Here is a 21,379-nt window from a genome sequence, read left to right on the forward strand (position 1 = left end):
GATATTTCTGGTCTCAGCCCGTATTGCTCCTCCCTCCCCGCTGCCCTCTGCAGGATAATCCCGTGTTCAGTGAGCGGGACAGTGAACTCAGCAGGAGCTTGAGAAAGAGCCGCTCCATCGCTCCTCCACCAGCGCCGCCTCTCCGCCTAACGAGGAGAGCTACTGCCTAATGAGGGAGCTCATTAACACATATGGCTTCTATGCTTTAATTAGGGACACACACACACACACACACACGCACAGAAAAGTTGTGCGGGTTGAGAGTGATGAGGGACGGTTTTTGGGCACAAGTTTGAAAATCAGGTGAAAAATGATCCAAAATGAATGAGCTGTCTGAGCGTGCAGTGAATGAGCTGGCTGCTGGCCATCTGCTGGTCGAGGTCCGACCCGCTTTCACTGTTTACATGAACCTGTGACACACCGCCACCGAGCCTCCCGGTCGCCACGACAACACCAATTAATGGAACATCTCTGCTGACTTGAGTCTCTGCCACACACAGACGCAGCACTACGTTATCGTAGCGACCGCCACCAAACATCCATCTATGAAGCCACGCAGCCGTACAGCTTCTACTCGGGCAACGCATTCTCCTGACTGAAAAAGAATTAATGGTGATTAAATATAGTTGTGTTTGCACGAAGGCCACAAATGAAAGTCAGGGAGAAAGAAAGCATTAAATATGGTGCTTTCTGAGCATCATTATTTGACCTGTTCCCGTTCTGCTCCTGCAGACACAGCTGCAGCGAGTAGACAGGCTGGTGAAGAACAACAAACTGGAAAGCAGGTTTCTTGTGAAGAAGGGGGGGGGGGGGCATTGAAATTCTTTGTTCTTTTTCAACAGTTTACGGTTCAAGAGTTCAGCACGTTTCCCCTCATGGATCCTGCTTTACGTGGATGTTTGAACACACTCAAAGAGATTCACGTTTCATGCTGTTGCACCGATGTGGAAGTAAAACACAAGGCTGCGTATTAACGAGCCGCTACAGTGAGGAAGAAGACAGCTGACGTGAGTTAACATGGACGTAAACAATGCAGAATGTAACTACGTTGAGGTCTACTTCAGGTGATGTTTTTGCATTAAAGTGATGAAGCGCCTCGATGTGCTTCATTGGCCTAAAGCAGGGGTCGGCAACCTCTTCTACCCAAAGAGCCATTTTGTTCCATTTTCCACCAAATAAAATGTGTCTGGAGCCACAAAAGCGAATTGATATCACAGCTTATAAAGGTGTATATATAGTTATATTATATATATGATTATAATGTTGAAATATAGAACAAGAACAGACAATTCTTGACATTTTATTGCTATTTTACCTGTTATAACAATATCAAACTCTTATGAAGAGGAGAGTTTTCTAAACTCTATTTTCCTCCGTGACTTTTCTTTCTTTGGATTTATCCGTCGATAGTTTACAGAGGGCGGGTCTGACCATCATGATCAGTCACCTGCAGGGAAAAGCTCTTGACAGAGGTAGAGGATGTAACTGCCTGTGGGAATAATTAACATACAAGATTCTGTTCATTCATGCTTATAAATGATATTCTCTCTGCACACATTTCTTAAAGAGTCATGTGAGAGTCATGTGAGATAACTTCTTCTATCAGCACAATGTTCCTACTCTTCTTTCTATTTCCTCTCAGCCCCGTGTGTCACGGTGTGTAAACCTCAATCGAAACAGGAAACTTGTCCGAATACTCACGTTTGATTGGCTGAGCTGCATCACGTGATGTGATTTGCAACGCATTGGTCGGTGTGTTTCCTGTGAAATAGAGGTTCTCAGTGCAGGAAGGCCTGCATGAAGCTCAAGACTCCCAAAAACAAATGGAAGTGTTGAATGTACTTATGGGTGTGCACCCTCTCACAGCTGGAGAAGCAGATGAAGGACAGAACACGCCGTCACTGCCTTGAATCTGCTCTCAGCAGTGTAATCCATCACGAGGGGCCGTCTGTCTCCTCGTTCCCGCTCCATCGAGAGCCAGTGAAGCCGACATAGAGGAACGCTGAGCTGCCACCACCGGTCCACCTCGCCCTGCCCTGCTCTCCCTCTCTCTCTCTCTCTCTCTCTCTCTCTCTCTCTCTCTCTCTCCCTCCCCCCCTCTCGCTCTCTCAGTCATGCAGCTGCCAGGAATCCCAAACACACCTGGGCAGCCGGCCATCCTGTTCGGAGCGGTCGGGACAAGTGCTGTCAAGGACTTACAAAGACGGCCGCATTCCTCGGCGCACGGCCGTCGATCACAGGACGTCCGTAACAACACGTGAAGACATCGTGAAGACGCACAACTCTGCATCTCTGTGGTGGAGCAGGTTCATTGAATGCAAAAGCAGTTCTGGATGAAGGAATCACTTCATGAGGGGTCATTCTAATGTCCACTTCATCTAACTTGTATTATCCCAGAACAGTCCTGGTCTCTTCTTCCTTCTGCCACATCGAGTGACGCATGCACCTGAAGCAGGCAGAAGTCTCAACGGCTGAACGGATGAAGAAAAGAGCGCCACCTCCAGAACCTGACCCAGCAGAACATGCAGGGGAAGAGAGACAGCTGTCTGAGGACTTAAAGCCATTGTGAGCAGAAGCGGCTCATCTTCAGGTTGTTCCTGTTCATCAGTTACAGTCTGAACTCAGTGTCACCATTTCATGTTGTCTCTGTGGCAACAGAGGCTGTAAAACAACAAAGCAATGACCACTTTAAAGTGACACCAACACAAGAACCGTATGATTATTACACTGAAGTAGAACCATCGTCCATATTTTTATTGGAACTGCATCTCATAAAAAGACCAACTCGCACCAACTGAAGTCTGCAATACACGCCAGCATTGATCCCAGGCTGCATGTACAGTAAACGTTGAGCGCGTTTCAAACAGGATTCAAACGTAAAATGACGATGTGGTTCCGTCCCACAATCCATCTTAATCTCCATAAACCAAACAAGCTGATTGCTTTGGAGAGAAGTGAGCGGCTGATGAAGGATAACAACACAATGCAGTCTCTTACTTCTCCAGCGCAGCCATGACGATGGGCGGGAGCATCAGGATGGGCATGGGGAGGACCACTCGGGTCAGAGCCGTTTCTAGAAGAGCCTGTCACAAACACAGAGCTTAAACCAACAGTAAACCAACAAAGCTGCAGCTCAACATTTCACATCACATTTCTTAGAAAGCAACGTACGTGCCTGGCGGCCACTTTGGACGTTCCCACCACGTTCCCGTCGTCGTCGAGCACGCCGACGCCCTCCGACAGCTCGGAGTGCCTCATGAGCACCACGTTGCAGACGTTTGCAGTCGCTGTGGGGAGCAAGTGAAGAGTCACCTCGAGGACGTTCACATTCTTTATTCGTTCAAATGAGGAAATAGTCTTTTCACTTTGCGCTGAGGCCTGAGGTCAGGCAGGAAGAGGTTCAGTTCCTTGCTCAAGGGTACTGTGGTAGGCGCTGCAAGAACATCTTGAATAACAGTCCAATCATCAGACTGGTTGAGCAGGAACTTTATGGCATTTCTTTTTCTGAGAATAATTTCAGAATTTCATGATTCAAACATCACAAGTTTTTTGTTTCCTGCATTAATTCTATAATTATTCCAAGATGAAGACGAAGTATTCTCTGTTTTGAGTTGACCAACTACTGATTTCATCAGGACGTGAGAACGACTTTCAGTTCAAAGAGGTCGTGCGTTGTTTCCTCAGATGTGCTGCACACGTTCATGTCCTCAGCATCTTTAATCACCTTTCATGCAGCAATATCTGCACTTCTTTGTTTTTGTCCAATATCTGGGCTTGTGACCAAATAGCTTCAAAACAAATCAGTTCAGTGCTAATTAGCAAATGCTAGCATGCTAACACGCTGGTGAGAATGGTAAACAACGCAGCGCAACGAGCGGTTCATGTTCTCTGACCCTGAATGTCGCTTTGAAGCAAACAGGTGCAAAGCTGGTTGACATGAGGCAGCGCAGAGTTTTTGGTGTTTTGTTGGAAAGAAATGTTGCTGAGAAACGACATCTGAAAGCGTTTTTACATCATCGCAGAAAAACAGCTCGACAAAACATGTAGCGCTCTACGGCTAGCAACATTAGCTTTGTAGCTAAGGTGGCAAATCGCACCTGTTAAACACAAGCGTGCTATTGGTGTAATTGTAACGATGTTAGCATTGTAACGATGTTAGCATTGGACCGATGTTAGCATTGGACCGATGTTAGCATTGGACCGATGTTAGCATTGGACCGATGTTAGCATTGGACCGATGTTAGCATTGGAACGATGTTAGCATTGGACCGATGTTAGCATTGGACCGATGTTAGCATTGGAACGATGTTAGCATTGGAACGATGTTAGCATTGGAACGATGTTAGCATTGGAACGATGTTAGCATTGGAACGATGTTAGCATTGGAACGATGTTAGCATTGGAACGATGTTAGCATTGGACCGATGTTAGCATTGGAACGATGTTAGCATTGGAACGATGTTAGCATTGGAACGATGTTAGCATTGGAACGATGTTAGCATTGGAACGATGTTAGCATTGGAACGATGTTAGCATTGGAACGATGTTAGCATGGGAACGATGTTAGCATTGGAACGATGTCAGCATTGGAACGATGTCAGCATTGGAACGATGTTAGCATTGGAACGATGTTAGCATTGGAACGATGTTAGCATTGGAACGATGTTAGCATTGGAACGATGTTAGCATTGGAACGATGTTAGCATTGGAACGATGTTAGCATTGGAACGATGTTAGCATTGGAACGATGTTAGCATTGGAACGATGTTAGCATTGGAACGATGTTAGCATTGGAACGATGTTAGCATTGGAACGATGTTAGCATTGGAACGATGTTAGCATTATGCTCAAAGCACCGCTGTCTCACAGAGCTGCTCACCTGTAAACTTTATGTTACGATCAGGACACAATATCCCAGAAATGAGCTTTCCCGATGTCCTCTTGCCTTCTTTCGAAAATGATATCTTTTAGACATAAAAGACTATTTAAACTGTGATGAAACCATCGTACATGTGATGTCATGGAGGGTCCTTTTCTCCTGGCTGTACTCACTGAAAAGCCTTCATCACTGAGTCACGTGCGCCACAATCCACAAACCTGAACGCTGCACTGCTGACTTCAGTCGCTGGAATCAGCAGCGAGCAGCGCGACCACGGCGACCGCCGGGTCAGCACACAGCAGCGCTGTCCCCTCTGAGTTGCTCACGAGAGCCAAAGTCAACCCAAATGCATGTTCGTACAGATGGACCTTTCTCCTTGACTCTGATAGGAATAAGAAAAACTCATTTCAGAGAGTTTAGTGGTGTCGCCGCGAGCCTTTTTAATTTCAGATGGCAGCGTTGGGAGTAATCTCTGCGCGGCTGCAGGGCGTCTGTGAGGAATCCAATCGACCGAGCAAACAGCTCTTCTACCTACGAGGGATTTCTCTTTATCATCCGCACCAATTAACAGAGGGAAGCCAGCAACAACACAAACTACAGCAAACAGGTCAAACACTAAACTCGATTCTAACTCAATTAATAAAAAGCATCAAAGTAATTGTAAACTCGAATCAATTATTGCCAAGTCTGAGCAGTTCAATGCTTAAATATCTGGCTGTAATTTGTGACTATTTTAAATAATTACACGTATGTACATTCTAATTGCCGTCTAATACCTGCTGGTATACTGGGAATGCACTAACGGACTTTACTCATAATTACGGAAACGTTAATAATAATTAAATCATGATTAATACCTTCAGACGACAACAGATTATCCCCACACATTTCCAGCGGCGTGTCCTTCCCTCCGGTTCAGGTCTTCATAATCTAATTGGATGACTTGATTAGCTGATTACAGATTCATCTCGCCTTAAGTAAGCTGACAGAATGGAGCGGGGGGGAAATTCAAACAGCACTTTACTTTGGCCCGCTTCAATTAGCCATTTTAATGACCTTATATATGGCCCGACCAAAACAACAACAACAACAACAAGGCACAAACATCAGGTAGATGAGGCCTCGACATAGACGCCACTTTAGGGCTAATTATCCAATTTGTTTGCGGCAGCAGAGTTCTAACAAGCAGCCAATTACCAGGCAAAGGCTGCGCTGTAGGAACCTGTTGATTTAATTAAAAGAACCGCCACGGTAAGAGGGGGGGGGGCAAACAATTTAATTATGAGCCGGCGGCATCCTGGGACACGGGTCGATGCCCCCGGGGGTGTGTCTGCGGGAGAGCGGCAGGAAAATCAGCTCTGTGGCTCCACACGCGCTGACAAAGAGCTCGGGGCCCCGCAGAGGAACCGAGCGGAACAAATGGCTGCTGTGCTTCTCACACGGCCAGTTATCATCATCACACAACAGCTTTCAGAAAAGCTGCTCGTCAGCATCCAGGAGGAGGAGGAGCTCATTCTCAAGCTCAAGATTTATATTCGGTCTCAAGCCTTCTTTCATTGTTGACGTCATGAAAACAGGAAGTACCTCTTTGCCCTGACGTGTCATCAGTTCTATACACAGCATGCTGACATGCAGCAGTTCACATGCTAACCTAACGTTAGCACACAAAAGCAGTTTGTGCTTCAGCCATGAAATAACATTGAAAAAGTGACTTGTTCACACATTTAAAAAACACAATAAAGTATTGACAGACACGATGGAGGTTTCACTTGAAGCAGAGAAACTCTGGTCTCCTTCTCCAGTCCCCGAGTCCCCGACCGTGAACTCAACACACACGGACTCAGCCGGTTCCCCGTCCGCTCTGTGAACTTACCCACCGCTGGGAAGGGGATGAACCTCTGCACCAGGAGCCTGCTGGCTGGGCTGAAGCGACCGGCCTTCTGGATGAACACGTTCAACCCGACCTGAAGGAAAAGCAGACGACACGTCAGCCACTCAGAGACGCAACGGATTTACTGCCCGAGTCCTCCAGCACTGAAGCAAAGAACACGCACGCTTCTGTCAGGAAGGGTTTGATGAGGAGAGAAGTGAAGATAAACAATTAAATACAGAACTGTGTTTGGACACCCTGAGGAGTAAGAAGCTAAGCTCTCAGATAACACACCACCACGCTCCTCCAGCCTCCGGCTCTCCCGGCCCGGCGGGGGGTCGTCACCAGAGCGGACCTTTAATTGGCGAGCCCCCCCCAGACGCCCCCCATGTTCTTCCCTGTGCTTGTTGACGTTGTGAAGCCCGAGGGCAGCAGCCGGATCAGCGCCCAGCGGGACCAGTAATTGGCTCGGGTCGCGCCCTGCGTCCACACTGAGGCTGAGCAGGTGTGTGAACGCGTGTTACACTCCTTTCATTCCAGTCTTTGGTGACAAAAAAAGGTCCAGCTCATCAGCGTATCGTGACGGCTGGCATTCAGAGGTTTAAGCTTGAATTTGGCCATTTTCCTGTCAAATCAATGGAAAATATTGAGCGTTCGACCCTAAAAATGTTTTCCTGTCAGGGTGGGAAACAATATTTCATTTTTAAATGGTGTGGTTATACCGGTACATCAAGACGCGATCATCCCCATCCTGCTGGTCTGTCCGGGTGTAACAGAAGGACGGATCAATAAGTGACTCAGCTATTGCTGGCGATGACTTCGCCTCTTCAGTCAGAGCACAAGCATCACGGGAACTCACAGCAATGGCCACCGCGCTGGTCACTGCACCGAGGTATCCCTGGAAGAACCTGGAACCTGCAGCCGGCTGCCGTGAGAAATGAGTCAAATTACAAAATGAACACATTTCATGCAGCTCTGTTCAAATACAGCACGCAGGCGTCAGCGGACTACTGCGGTACCTTGGAGGCGTTACGGTTGCTGTAGTTCACGCAGGCATTGTGGCTCTGGTTCAACCACTGGAGGAGGAGGAGGAGGAGGAGGAGGAGGAGGACGAGGAGGAGGAAGAGGAGCAGCTGGTTAGTAGATGTGATTACAGCGGCTACATTTAGCATTTAGCATCGTTACGTCCTTGTCTGGTGAACTAATGTAAGCAATGGGACTATGGAGGTCCTTGACCATGGGTAAGAAAGCATATATATATATATATATAAAACGTCCTCGTCCCTCCACAACATGCCCACCGGCCCCTCAGCTGTCAGCTCCACGAGACATCCGAGGGACCCGAGCGTTCAACCGAACGCCACCGCGAGGAGAAGACGCCCAACCTTCTGGAAAAGCATGTTTTTAAATAGCACTGTAGAAATGAGAGCGCGGTTCAGACGATGTCTTTGTCTCAAAGCAGCAGTGTTTCTATTGGTTCATTGAAAAGAGCCAGTGTGTAGCAGAAATTGAATATAATATTCATAATTTAGCTTTGATTTGTGTACAAACACCTGAAGCTGAGAATGATAGTTTGAGTGATGTGAGCGAGTCCTCGATGTCTCCAGAGGGAGCAGGTCCTCTTCAGTCCTAAAGCAGCGCCGCTACGGCGAGCGAGGCCAGCGCACTTCCACCGCGCTGGAGTACGTCAAGTTCTCCGGGAACGTGGAGTCACCGCTAGATGCCACTGCATCCTGCACACTGCAGTGGAACTGAAAGGATGTCTCGTTGAGACGCTGCACTGAGGATTACAGGTCAAGAGGTCGGTCTTTACCTGCCAGAAGATCGTTGACGCCAATGTTTGATTTGGTAGAAGGAGGCCGACAACCTGCACAAAGACACAATGACTAAATAATAAACATCTTTAAAACAATACTTATGAACGCGTACAATGTGTGTGGATGAACTTCTATGAAGCCGTCTACATTTTAGAGTAATTACAACAAACAGGACGACTGGACTACTGAAATACTGTCGGAGGAAGAAGAGTCTTACCACCGGCGTGCCAAAGGGGATGAACCCTGTCAAAGAAAGAGTGTGTTCAGCATCGTGCAGTCATAATGGTTCGCTTTTATTCTGAAGTTTTCTGCTGCCAGATTAAAGGTCTTCAGAAGCACACAGCTCTGGTTCTCTTCCCTTGTTTGTACAATAACTCTGATCTCTGCAGAGCTTGGGTCCAGGACCATCAGTCTCTTCCTCCTTCCTCCACCCTCCACCCTCCACCCTCTCCGTGACACTTCAAAATGGCCTTGTATAAACTAGGTGCTTTGAGACCGGACCAGAATACTTGAGAGCTTGGAGAACTCCCCGTCCCCGTGGGAGAGAGGTTTTAATCAGCGGCCAGCTGAGCGCGACCTTTTTCAGGCCCGAGACGACCTGAAGAGCCCGTTGAGCCGCGACAGTTCCCGGAGTGAACGCCGGCGCCGTGGTGGACCACATAACAAGCCCGAGATCCCACTGCCCCGAGGCTCCCACGCCAAGCCACTGTACCTGACATCCGGAAGGGCATGAGGACCTTCTCCCCCGTGTCAGGGTGGATGATGGCCTGCAAGAAGAGCCAGAGGATGAGTACCACACCATGAGGAGCATTCTGTTCACATGTATGAGGGAGACTTTTGCTGATTCAACTCAACTTACTTATGAGTTCATCGTTTTCATCCCTTCAATGTGAAGAACGTTCTAAAAGCTCTTCAGTTCTTTGGTCATACACCAAACCTCTTGAATTATTACAATAATTACTGTTCAACGTTTGACTCTAAACACCAAGAGGCCTTGAAGTGCATCCAAACGTGCAACATGTAGCGACCGTACTTCTCATGCACGGACTCCGGTCCTGCACACTCGTACTGTGCAGGACCGGAGACACGTCACGGTAGTGGACGATACTTCAACATGTGGTCCAGCACATGGTCTGTAACTCAGGTGCATGCTGGGGGACATGTGGGCGTTTACATCAGTGTTTAGAGCTCATAATCACATCATGCAACAATAACATCAGCTAACGCTAGAAAGAGCACAGAACTCGATCTCATAAGACAACTCAGTTAAAAACAGAATCATTTCAAATCACTTTCCTTCAGATGAGCTTCACAACGGTTTACACGTTTCCGTCAATCGTTTCCTGTTTGACTCGCTGACCTGCAGCTCAGTGAGTCACACGTCTGCTCGTGAGCACTGGAGTCATTTCTGTACCTTCATCATTAAAGCCTGTTTTTAATGTTGCGTGTTTCATCCGATCTACGGCCCGTTTGTTAAACTTCTGTCTCCCGTGAGGACTCTTCGGCATGCGGAGACAGTGAGCTGAGGATCAAACCACCAACCTGATGGCTCTGAGCCGCAGTCTTCCTCATCACGTTGGGGATGTTTGACGGTAAGTTTAAAGTCTGGTATAAGTCGCGTTGACCAATCCACTGACAGATAACAGCCAGGGAAGACAGAAGACAGTGAAGATGTGTTGAAGTGAGAAACATCTCACCTGCTTTATTTTCTGAGCTTGCCAAAGCTGTAGAAACAAATGAACATCTGTCAGGAATACAAACTTTCATTTGGAAGCACCAACCTTTAACTGCTTCACAAACACCTGTTCTTCAACCTTCTGTCGACCAATCAACACGCTTTGATTCATGTTAACGTCAACTCATGTTGTGCCTTCACCTGAGCATCCGTCACTCCTGGCGGCAGAGTTCCTTGTTTGAAGCGGTCGAGCAGCTCCACAGACTCCTGCAGCCGTTTCTGATCAGAGCCGACAGATAGAAGTCAGTGAGGGGGGGGGGGGGGGGGGGCTCTTATATTCTACTCTTGAAGCCACACGGCTCCATGCAGGATGATCCTGTTTCACTCAGACCTTCATGCTGATTTGCAGTTGACAAATGAGTTTCCTAAAGAGTAATGAGCAGCTCACTGTGGAGTGATCCTCGTCTGATGCTGAGCCTAATACAAGGCCATGTGGCCCAATTTGTTCTAATGATCTTTCATGTGTGTGTGTGTATGTGTGTGTACGTGTGTGTGCACGTTCCTTTCCCCACATTTGTGTGCGTTCGTGTCAGGTGTGCACTTTTGCCTGTGTGCACATGAGGTTGTGTGTGTGTGCGATTGTATGCAAAATCACAGCCATCCGTGTTCCACTCTCGTCATTAGGGGCAAGTTAGGGCTCCGCCTGGCTCAGCAGGGTGTGTGTGTGTGTGTGTGTGTGTGAGCGTACACACTCTCCACCCCTCACAGCTGCCCCACATGTCCACACCTCATCACATCCCAGGAGCCAGTGCCGCTATTACTGTCAGCAAAGAGCTCGCTAACAGCTTCATTACCCAGAGCACCCGAGCACTGATGACTCCATGAACAAAATGACCAAAACACAACAAAGACCTGCAAGAACACGACGACGGAGACCAGAGGACGTGGCGTCAGAAGAGGTCCGGTCAGATGTGTTCCCGGTTACAGTGTGTGAATAAATCAGTCACGTTCAAATGGACATTTTAGGAATTGAATGACTCCGTTGGATCACCTCTGCAGTGACCGCTGGTCTGTTTCATCGTCGCTGTGCTCTCTTCTCTTACTGTAGTGAAACTGGACTTCTGCCAGTTTCCAGACCTCCGTGTTAAAATCTTTATATGCGACATTACAGAACTTTATGTTTCTTTATAGTTTCTATGTTTTGTAGTTCTGTTGTTCAGTTGTTTCTGGTACTTGTAGTTCTATCACTGCTAGCTCTACTCGGACGGACATCTACTGCATGTCCGTCTGTCCCGGACGAGACATCTCTCTCTGTTCTGCACTCGGAGGTTTCTCCCGTTTCTTTCTGTTAGATCTGAGGACAGACGTCTGTGTGACGTATGGTAAACTCATCCAATGACTAAATAAACTTCAGACTGCAGAGTCTGCAGCTATCGCCCGACAATCCCTCAAACGTGAAGCACAAGAGAGCTATGCATCAGAAGAGCAGCGCTCTGACGAACTGAGAACCTCCCGAGCAGAAGAGACCTCGTCCTGAATGTCCGTCCTTCCCCCAATCAGCAGCAGACGCGTCAGTAAAGCCGGAGCTGGTCCTCTTCTTCAGCAGCACTCCTGTGACCCAGTACATCCTGACAGCCGTCAGTCGATCAAATGCTCTGACCAAGAAGATGTTTACCTTCATAGTGATCATGCTGGAGGAGGCATGAAGGGCTGTTGTGTAGATTTCGTAACCTTTGGAGCTAATGCTAATGCTAATCACGTTGGAAAAGAGTTGGCAACTCTCGGCTGGATTTTTCTGTCGGATCACTTTTTAATTCTAGAGTTTAGTTCTAGTGTCTCAACACCACCAACCTAGCTTTAACTTGAACTTAAAAACAGCTGAGACCGATTCATCAGAATAAAATCCATATCACCACTAAGCTCGTGTACCTCTGTCACGAAGAGTGTGCTGGGGTCAATCACGTCCAGGAAGTGCCTGAACCGACCAAAGAACGTGTTCTAAGAGGAGGAGAAAACACATCATACAAACAATATCTCTTACCCAAACATCACCAACAGCAATGAACAGCAAGAAGAGATTTCATGCAAACTGTGGTCTTTAAGTTTGTGTGTTCAATGTGGAATCACTGGAGTCGGGAACGTTCAGGAACCCTCTCTCTCTCTCCAGTACCCAGGACGAAGAGAAGGCCGACTCTGGATTGTGCCTCTGAGCAAAGACAGGCAGCGGTTCCAGCTGTCAGCCGGTAAACACGGCGTTACAGCGCCAGCTGTTCCAACACAGCAGGTGGAGCCGCCTCATTAAGACCTCAGACAAACTGTTTCCTGGCTGCATCTTTTCAGGACCCGAATCCACTCACACTATTCGCAATTCATTTCTATAATGACTGTGCCAGAAATACCTTTCCATCATTTATTCATAACCGAGCATAAGGAATCATTTCGGATACGGCAACACACCACGCAGCACCGAGAGGCCCCGCCCCCAACAACTTCACTTTAATTACACTAACTGCTAATTTGGATGAAAATCTGGTACCGACTCACTGCTGTGCCTCGTGACATCCTGAACATATGGACGGCTGGCAACAACACGGCATGAGGGAATACTTTTCTATCTTTTTAATTAAATTGTTCACCAGTGCCACTCCAACTTGACCAGTTAGAGCAAACAGCGGTGAGCAGCGGGAGAGAGGGGGCTTCATCGGTGTTACGCTGCATTCTGTGACCCGTCAGATGATGGAACCTGCTCTAGAGCGCGTCAATCACAGGCACTGGTCGTCCTGCAGAAATACATTGACAGTAATACTGATCACGCTCATGTACTTTATTATTTTTGGTCGAATATTTGTGCTTTCATGATTGATCATGAATGTGTTTTATGTTTTGAACATGTGTTCATTTCACAGTCTATGCCAAGAATCTATCAAAGCACTACTTTCATACGTTGAAGAGGAAACTTCAAATGATATGCAAACAGTTCTCACTTGTAACAATGCAAATACTGCAGAGGTCTGTAGCTCCAGCGTGTTCATCATCAGCTTATTATAGTATTTACAAGCAAAGGGTTGTTTAAAATTGCACTTTCATAAAGTTATGACAGCTAATCCGAGGTTTTTTAATAAAAAGTATTTACGGTATTTAATACTATTAATGCTGCTGCATCACGAGGACACTTAACGGTGCTGAGACATTGTTTATCAATTTCACTTGTGCTTTTCCTACATGATGAACTCATCTTCCCTTAACCTTTAACCCCATTACAACGAGACAGAAAAATCACCAAATGTGGAGAAATATAGTGGAGTAAAAAGTACAAGATTTGCCTCTAAGATGGTGGAGTAGAAGCATAAAGGTGCTTCAAATGGAAATACTCGAGTAGAGTACAAGTACCTCGAATGTTTACTCACCAACAATTACTCGAGGAGCTCCATGTTACGCGAGACCGACAGTAAATCTGAGTCAGTATAAACCTCAACACACTGAATGAAAACATACTGTGTGTGTGTGTGTGTCTGTCTGTGTGTCTGTGTGTGTCTGTGTGTGTGTGTGTGTGTGTGTGTGAAATACTCCATGTTGACAGTCCGGTCAGAGTCCAGAGGAAGTGAACATTAACCTGTCAACTCGATCACGTGCACGTTTTAAGCGTTAGCTAGTTTGCTCGCGCTGGAGCTGCACACGCAGCGCTTCACACTCGGATATGTAAACGTCTGTTAACGAAAGACAAACAAACAAGCCTCGCGCTTGAAGTGTGCACATGTGAAGTAAAGTGGCAAACTTTTCCCAAAGCGCCATTGAGTTATGAGTAGAAGTACCTGGTCGAACCGTGGCTTTCCGTGCTGGAACGCGACATATTCAGACATGCTGCTGCAGAGAAACAACATCTACAGCCGCGCGTTTCTGCTCCACGACGACAGGCGCGTGTTCACCGACACCTCATCCAACTGCGAGCTGTCGAGCTGTTCGTGCAGCGTCAGTGGCCCGGTTGCATTATGGGTAATGCCGTTCTTCCGGGCTGCATTGCGCAACAGAATGTGGTTTGAACATTTGTTTAGCGGACTACACTTCCCAGCGGAACATGCTTTGTTGTCCGTCTGCAGCGCAGCAGAGGAACAATGAGACGTTCTGAGTTCTGCGGTTGGTGGTGGAAGCACTGAAGCTGTTTGGGTTCACAGAGTAGAACATAGCCCTCTAGTGGTGGTTCCGGATTCAAGTCAGTCCTCGTACAATGTGCAGCGGTTGGACAAATGAAGATGAACCCCTCACATTCATGAGTTCTATGTGTGTAGTATTTATTTGTAAATTATGCATTACTCCCTGGAATATGGGGGCTTGTAATGTAGTTACGTCCTATAAAAACCTCAATATATATGATGGCAGACACATGCTAGTTCTCTTACTTTAAGCATGAACAGTATATTAACCTTACATAAAGCACGCATGAGTTTACCCTGTCCTGTGTGTGAATACACAGTGACTGTAGATACGTCTCTTCAAAAACAAGGTACATTTGAAGTACTGAAGTTATATTAGATGTGGGTTAGGGTTGCAGCTTCCATTACATTAAAGTGCTCGGTTTAGTTATCATTTTATCAAATGTGTTTCTGTTAAGATGTAGAAAACAGAATTATAATTAACATTTAAAACATCTGTACATCTATCTTTTGCTAATGCGAAGAAGAAAAAGAGCAAACTATCAGAAACACAAACCCTGAATGCAAATGCACTGTAAAGAAAGACACAAACACACCCCAAAGAAAGATTTACAACCAAACATACGGTGAGCAAGAAACACAAAATATTCTTTATTAAACATACAAAATTTGTGAAACAGAATTGCGTCACGAATTGTAAACTTTCCAATCTCACATACTACCTTAAGCACATTCCACCGGCGACATACTCGGAATACAAACCGTTTAGAATCAAATGAATGACGCTTCATAAGTGCCGAGCCACATTTAAATATGTCTCTACAGTCGTCTGTGCACCGCAGAACAGAGATGACGAGATGGTCGTGATTCAAGCTCACTGTGGAAGTAGCTCAGATCAAAGCTGAAGTCACAGAGCGATTAGAAAGTGCAGTACGGTGTAAAGTAGACCCAACGATACCGATATCAACAGACGGGGACAGTGAAGTTATGTTCTGACGATTAAGTAGTGCAAGAACATCCACAAACGCTGTTAAAGGTGGCGTCACATCAGAATACTGTGTGGTGAATCGATCCGCTCCAGAGATTCAGTTTCAAGGCTTTTCTTTTGGCATTTCACAGGAAATCACTGTTACTGCTCATTTTCTATTGGTATGCATACAATTCAGTTTTGTGCAGTGATCTAAACAATATCAAAAGAAAGCATCAGAAGAAGTAAAAGAAGGAGTGAACTCTCTCTCAGTGAACAGACGGCTTCTCCTCTTCACAAACCTGCCTCCAGCCCCGACACGCCAAATGAAGTGCGAGATTCTTGACCGACGTCAAAACTAAAACAGAAATAAGGCAGCGACAGGCATTTCAACACGGAAAACACACGCTGTACGCTGCGCACACATCCCTGTGTAACACCTGACAGCAGGAGCGACGCGCACGCTGGAGCAGAAGCGGATGTGACACACCGAGGGAGGGCGGAGTCAAGGGACACCGAGGGAGGGCGGAGTCAAGGGACACCGAGGGAGGGCGGAGTCAACGGACACCGAGGGAGGGCGGAGTCAACGGACACCGAGGGAGGGCGGAGTCAAGGGACACAGAGGGAGGGCGGAGTCAAGGGACACAGAGGGAGGGCGGAGTCAAGGGACACCGAGGGAGGGCGGAGTCAACGGACACCGAGGGAGGGCGGAGTCAACGGACACCGAGGGAGGGCGGAGTCAACGGACACCGAGGGAGGGCGGAGTCAAGGGACACCGAGGGAGGGCGGAGTCAAGGGACACAGAGGGAGGGCGGAGTCAACGGACACCGAGGGAGGGCGGAGTCAAGGGACACCGAGGGAGGGCGGAGTCAAGGGACACAGAGGGAGGGCGGAGTCAAGGGACACCGAGGGAGGGCGGAGTCAAGGGACACCGAGGGAGGGCGGAGTCAAGGGACACCGAGGGAGGGCGGAGTCAAGGGACACAGAGGGAGGGCGGAGTCAAGGGACACCGAGGGAGGGCGGAGTCAACGGACACCGAGGGAGGGCGGAGTCAAGGGACACAGAGGGAGGGCGGAGTCAAGGGACACAGAGGGAGGGCGGAGTCAAGGGACACAGAGGGAGGGCGGAGTCAAGGGACACCGAGGGAGGGCGGAGTCAAGGGACACCGAGGGAGGGCGGAGTCAAGGGACACCGAGGGAGGGCGGAGTCAAGGGACACCGAGGGAGGGCGGAGTCAAGGGACACAGAGGGAGGGCGGAGTCAACGGACACAGAGGGAGGGCGGAGTCAACGGACACCGAGGGAGGGGGGGTCAACGGACACCGAGGGAGGGGGGGGTCAACGGACACCGAGGGAGGGGGGGGTCAACGGACACCGAGGGAGGGGGGGTCAACAGACACCGAGGGAGGGGGGGTCAACGGACACAGAGGGAGGGGGGAGTCAAGGGACACCGAGGGAGGGGGGGTCAACAGACACCGAGGGAGGGCGGAGTCAAGGGACACCGAGGGAGGGGGGGGTCAAGGAGCGGCACGCTAGCAGGCATTTCGTCAGCAGTGGCGCTGTGTTGATAGGACGGCAGAAGGAGATCAGAGCAGCTGTGATGGCTGATCTGGATACTGAGTGATACTGTCTTCACCTGATAACACTTACCCATAGAAGAATCAGTTAGCTTATGTGGCTGAGCATTATGGGTAGTTTCAAGACATGCCCAAAGAACAGAACAAAGAAAAAAGGCAGAAGGGAGGAGGAGGAGGAGCAAGCAAAAGATAAACGGCCCTTATCGTGCGTATGAAAGAAAACCAGTCACTTGCTGGCTAAGAACACTTTTGAACATTCAGAAGCTACAATCATTCCCAGTGATGTGCACGCGACAGGCTGAACCCTCCACCAACAACACGAGTCAGAGCGCTCGAGATCCATCTGGGAACATTTGTAGAGTGTCAATCCAAAACAACAGACACCAGGAGGAAGGATGCAAGTCATTAAAGACGTCACTGTATCAGAAACACACCAGTGGTTTGGCATGAATTTACCTCATGAACCAAATATATGCTATAAAATAATGAGACTATTTTCCAAAGCGTACTTGAAGATTATTGATACATTTCCTTCCTTCTAAGCAGCCATTGGTTTCAGTTCATTTCAGCAATATCTCGACGGTTATTCGCCAGACGAGAAGATTCGACTCAAAGTATGGATCGTTGACGATTAGCTTAGCTTAGCATTAAGACTTAAACGGGGGAACAGTTAGCCTGGCTCTGTCCAAATTTTAAAAAACGTTGCCGATAAACATGCACTACGTTGTTCCTGGAGTTCTTGGGATTTTGAACTGTTGGTCCAACAAAACAGGAAATCTGAAGCTGTCACCTCAGATGAATAATCCATTCATCAAGAAGATAATCTGCAGATTCATTGAAAATGAAAATAACAAAAGTTGCAGACCGACAGGCTGTCGTCTGGTTTCTGAAGCTCTGCATCACGACCTTCAGAACACAACTATGCAATGAAAGCATGGTCACGGGTAGATGTTTAGTCTTGAGCAGGTTTCAAGTCTCTGCAAGTTGCGCGTCATGCTGCATTGAAAGGGAGCGAAACCAATGGCTGCCTCCAAGGTACAGAACACTCTAAAGCCTGATGGTGTGCTGCAGAAGTGGCCAGCATTGATTTAAAGTATGCAATTTGTAGTCAATGGTCTGAAACATGCAAAAGCACCAGAGTGGCCCTCCAAGTCGCTCGCTCTCCTTCCCGACAGGACTGCAGCGCTTTCTGAAGAACGCTTCTGAAGAAGCGGTGCGAGGAGTGAGTTGGATCTTCAGCGTTGTGGACCGACACTCGACCATTTCTCTTGTGATGAGGTGATGGAAGTGAGGTGAGGTGAGGAGGAGGAATCACTGTTTCTACAATCAGGAAATGGAAGCATCGCAAAACCAACTGGCTGTGTGGACCTGAAAACAACCTGAGGACCCGCTACATTCAGAACCGCCCGAACCAAAGCCTTCAACGAGGACGCGCTTCAGCACAGTTCAGCATGCCGGCTGGACAACATGGCCTCGACATCTCTCTCAGCGCCGACATGTTTGTATCAAAAAGGACAGCAGAGCAGTGAAAAGACTAAAGAGCTGTTGTGGAGGACGGAGCGGACCGAGCTTTTCCCGCCTCTCCGTCACTTTAACTTGGAGCGCACTTGCAGGAGAGTGGGCTTCTGCTCCATGATGCTCACCAGCAGCGTGTCAATGTAGTCCTCCAGGTCTTTGACCTGCGGCTTCAACTTCCTCAGCTCCACCTCCCGCTTAGCCAGCAGCAGTTTCTGACGCTCACACTCGGCCTTCTGCCTCTCCAGGTCGGCCTCCCGCTGCACCAGCAGGGCGACCAGCTCACGGTGGTTCAGGTGGTAGTACGAGCCCGCTCCCTCAGTCCCCGACTGAAGGCAGAGACAGACAACAGGAAGAGGAATGAGAGCGTAACAAGGAGAAGAGCGCCGTCACGGCTCATGCTAATTATCATTGAAATACATGGAACTCTGTATCCTGAGGAGTCATCCCAAGAAAGATGGTTTCCAACAGTGAATGCAAACTCATTCATGAACAGGGCTGATTTCTGCCTTTTGTTAGACTTAAAACAGATCAGGTGTCGTCTAGATAATGTATGTGAATTTAGTAAAGTAAGCATATAATTCTACCCAAGATGCAGGGTTTTAATACATGATGTGTCCCACAATTCACAACAATAAACTAAATCTCATCACTTTTATTTAAAGTAGTGACTCACTGCATCCTTCCTGAGGAGCACAATGCTGTTATCAAACTAAAATCAAGCTTTTAATCTGCCTATAATCTTTGAAATTTAAATTTAGACTACATCTTTTGAAGATGGGGATAAAAATACAAAAAGATGATCCGTAAGCAGCTACAGCCTGTTAACTTCACCTTTTATTCTTTACTCGTTTGATTTTTTCTAATTATTCATAATCATTTTTGTCGTGTAATTTAATTCATACAAAAGTGCAGTTTGAAATTGTACATAACAGTTCATCAGTATCAACATCTGCACCTCCTCCACTGCTCCTCTGTCTCAAGGCGTCCCCCAGGGTTCGGTGCTCGGTCCTCTTCTGTTCATCCTCTACTTGCTCCCTCTTGGTAACATCATACGTCAACATGTCTTCACTTTCACTGCTACGCCGATGATGTCCAACTCTACATCACCACTGCTACTCACTCCACTCTCACCAGCTGCCTCACTGACATTACATCATGGATGCAAACCAACTTCCTCAAACTGAACTGTGATAAATCTGACATGATCATCATCGGTCCCACATCCCTCACCAAAACCTGTCACAAGCCTCACCATCGACAACTCCACTCTGTCTCCCTCCCCACACATCCGCAACCTCGGAGTCATGTTGGACAGCAACCTCTCCTTTGAACACCACGTCAACCAAATCACCAGAACTGCCTTTTTCCACTTAAAAAACATGGCCCGTCTCCGCCCATCACTCTCATCTGCTGCTGAAACTCTGATCCACGCCTTCATCACCTCCAGAACCGACGACTGCAACAGCATTCTTTACGGCACATCATCCAAAATCCTAAATAAACTCCAGTACATCCAGAACTCTGCTGCTCGCCTGCTCACCCGCTCCCGTGACCACATCACCCTGTTCTCCAGAACCTCCACTGGCTCCCCGTCCCACAACGGATCAAATACAAAATCCTTCTCCTCACTCACAAAGCCCTCCACAATCAGGCCCCCTCCTCCCTCACCGACCTGCTCCACCACCACACTCCATCTCGCCGGCTCCTCTGATGCCTCCGGTCTCTTCCACTCAGGACCAAGCACCGGACATGGGGCAACAGAGCCTTCTCCATATCTGCCCCTCCCTCTGGAACTCTCTCCCCAAAAACATCCGAGACTGCACTGACCTTTCCACATTCAAATCACAAATTAAAACTCACCTGTTCAAAACTGCTTTCAATGTGTGACTATTATAGTGTACTTTGTTTTTAGTGTATTGTTTTTATATATGATGATTTTAATGTAAAGTGTCTTTGAGTGTCATGAAAAGCGGTATATAAATAAAATGTATTATTATTATAAACTAAACACAAGTCATGATCGTCACATCTCACAACACAAACGCATGCTTCCTGTTTGCCCGTGAAGGGCAGTGTGTTTACTCGTCACATTATTAAGACAATAACTCACCGCTACCTTCTTCCTGTCCGGCTCCTGCTCGCTGAGCTGGCTGCTCCTCCCCGGGTGGATGGTGGACTTGAGCTTCTCCAGGCCGGTGGCCAGCACTGACCGGCCCTCAGTCCGCTTCTCCTGGGCCGGCGTGGCAGTGCTCTGGGGCTTCACTGGGTGAGGGCTGGAGGGGACAACAAGCGGCACACAGTACACGGTCAGGGGTCCCTCCTCCGGGCTGCTGGGTTTACAGCAAAGACTCTGTACTGGAGGTCCAAAGCTCCTCATGATTCATGGTGAAAAGAGACAATTATCTTTCAGCCACGTGTCTGAAATTAGCATCTAAAATTAATTTAACTAAGAGGACTTGAATTTACAGTTTGTGATTTTCAGAGTCAAATCCTTTAAATGGCCGATCAAACCGTTTTAGCTCAAACAAAACTCGACATGCTCGTGGCTGTGGGTGATAGGATTCTTTTAATTAATTAACGATATAATACTTTTGGGTGTTACTTACAATCGGTGCCAATTATCATTTAAATGTATTAAAATACCACCAAACTACCAGCATGCTTTCTCATTAATTAGGTTCAAACTCAAATGTGCAGAGATTCACAACCTTGGCTAAAGGAAGTTCCAGGGACCCCAAGATAACTCTGAGGGGTCTCAAGATGATACAAATGGATACAAATACAGATATTTCTGCTACAAAAAATTGATGTTAACTTTTTCTGACTTTTCTCAAAGGTTAGTTTATTTCCTTTGAGAAACAATAGATTCTCTCACTTCATCGTCCTTCAAGTGAAACGATGTGAGAAAAAACAAATCACTCGTTAGT

The 21,379-nt window shown here is 47.6% G+C and overlaps 1 protein-coding gene across 9 annotated transcripts in view; it reads right to left on the reverse strand.

The window, feature by feature from the left end:
- Nucleotides 1-21,379, reverse strand: part of LOC306790401 (sideroflexin-5-like) — a 49,249-nt gene that overhangs the window by 2,317 nt on the left and 25,553 nt on the right. For 3 of the 9 annotated variants that reach the window (XM_079286638.1, XM_079286634.1, XM_079286633.1), the window contains 12 exons: nucleotides 20,563-20,725; nucleotides 12,171-12,239; nucleotides 10,443-10,520; nucleotides 10,264-10,290; nucleotides 9,279-9,333; nucleotides 8,784-8,809; nucleotides 8,563-8,616; nucleotides 7,769-7,825; nucleotides 7,609-7,674; nucleotides 6,753-6,843; nucleotides 3,172-3,287; nucleotides 2,998-3,083 (listed from right to left, as the gene is read on the reverse strand). In XM_079286638.1, the coding sequence (XP_079142764.1) occupies nucleotides 2,998-3,083; nucleotides 3,172-3,287; nucleotides 6,753-6,843; nucleotides 7,609-7,674; nucleotides 7,769-7,825; nucleotides 8,563-8,616; nucleotides 8,784-8,809; nucleotides 9,279-9,333; nucleotides 10,264-10,290; nucleotides 10,443-10,520; nucleotides 12,171-12,239; nucleotides 20,563-20,725 (888 nt within the window). Of the gene's footprint in view, nucleotides 1-2,997; nucleotides 3,084-3,171; nucleotides 3,288-6,752; nucleotides 6,844-7,608; nucleotides 7,675-7,768; nucleotides 7,826-8,562; nucleotides 8,617-8,783; nucleotides 8,810-9,278; nucleotides 9,334-10,263; nucleotides 10,291-10,442; nucleotides 10,521-12,170; nucleotides 12,240-14,053; nucleotides 14,190-16,360; nucleotides 18,779-20,562; nucleotides 20,726-21,379 lie in introns of those variants that run through there. The other 6 variants (XM_079286639.1, XR_013772704.1, XM_079286635.1 and 3 more) reach the window with 6 other exon arrangements.

Source organism: Melanostigma gelatinosum, assembly GCF_949748355.1.
Source record: "Melanostigma gelatinosum genome assembly, chromosome: 16".
NCBI lineage: Eukaryota > Metazoa > Chordata > Actinopteri > Perciformes > Zoarcidae > Melanostigma > Melanostigma gelatinosum.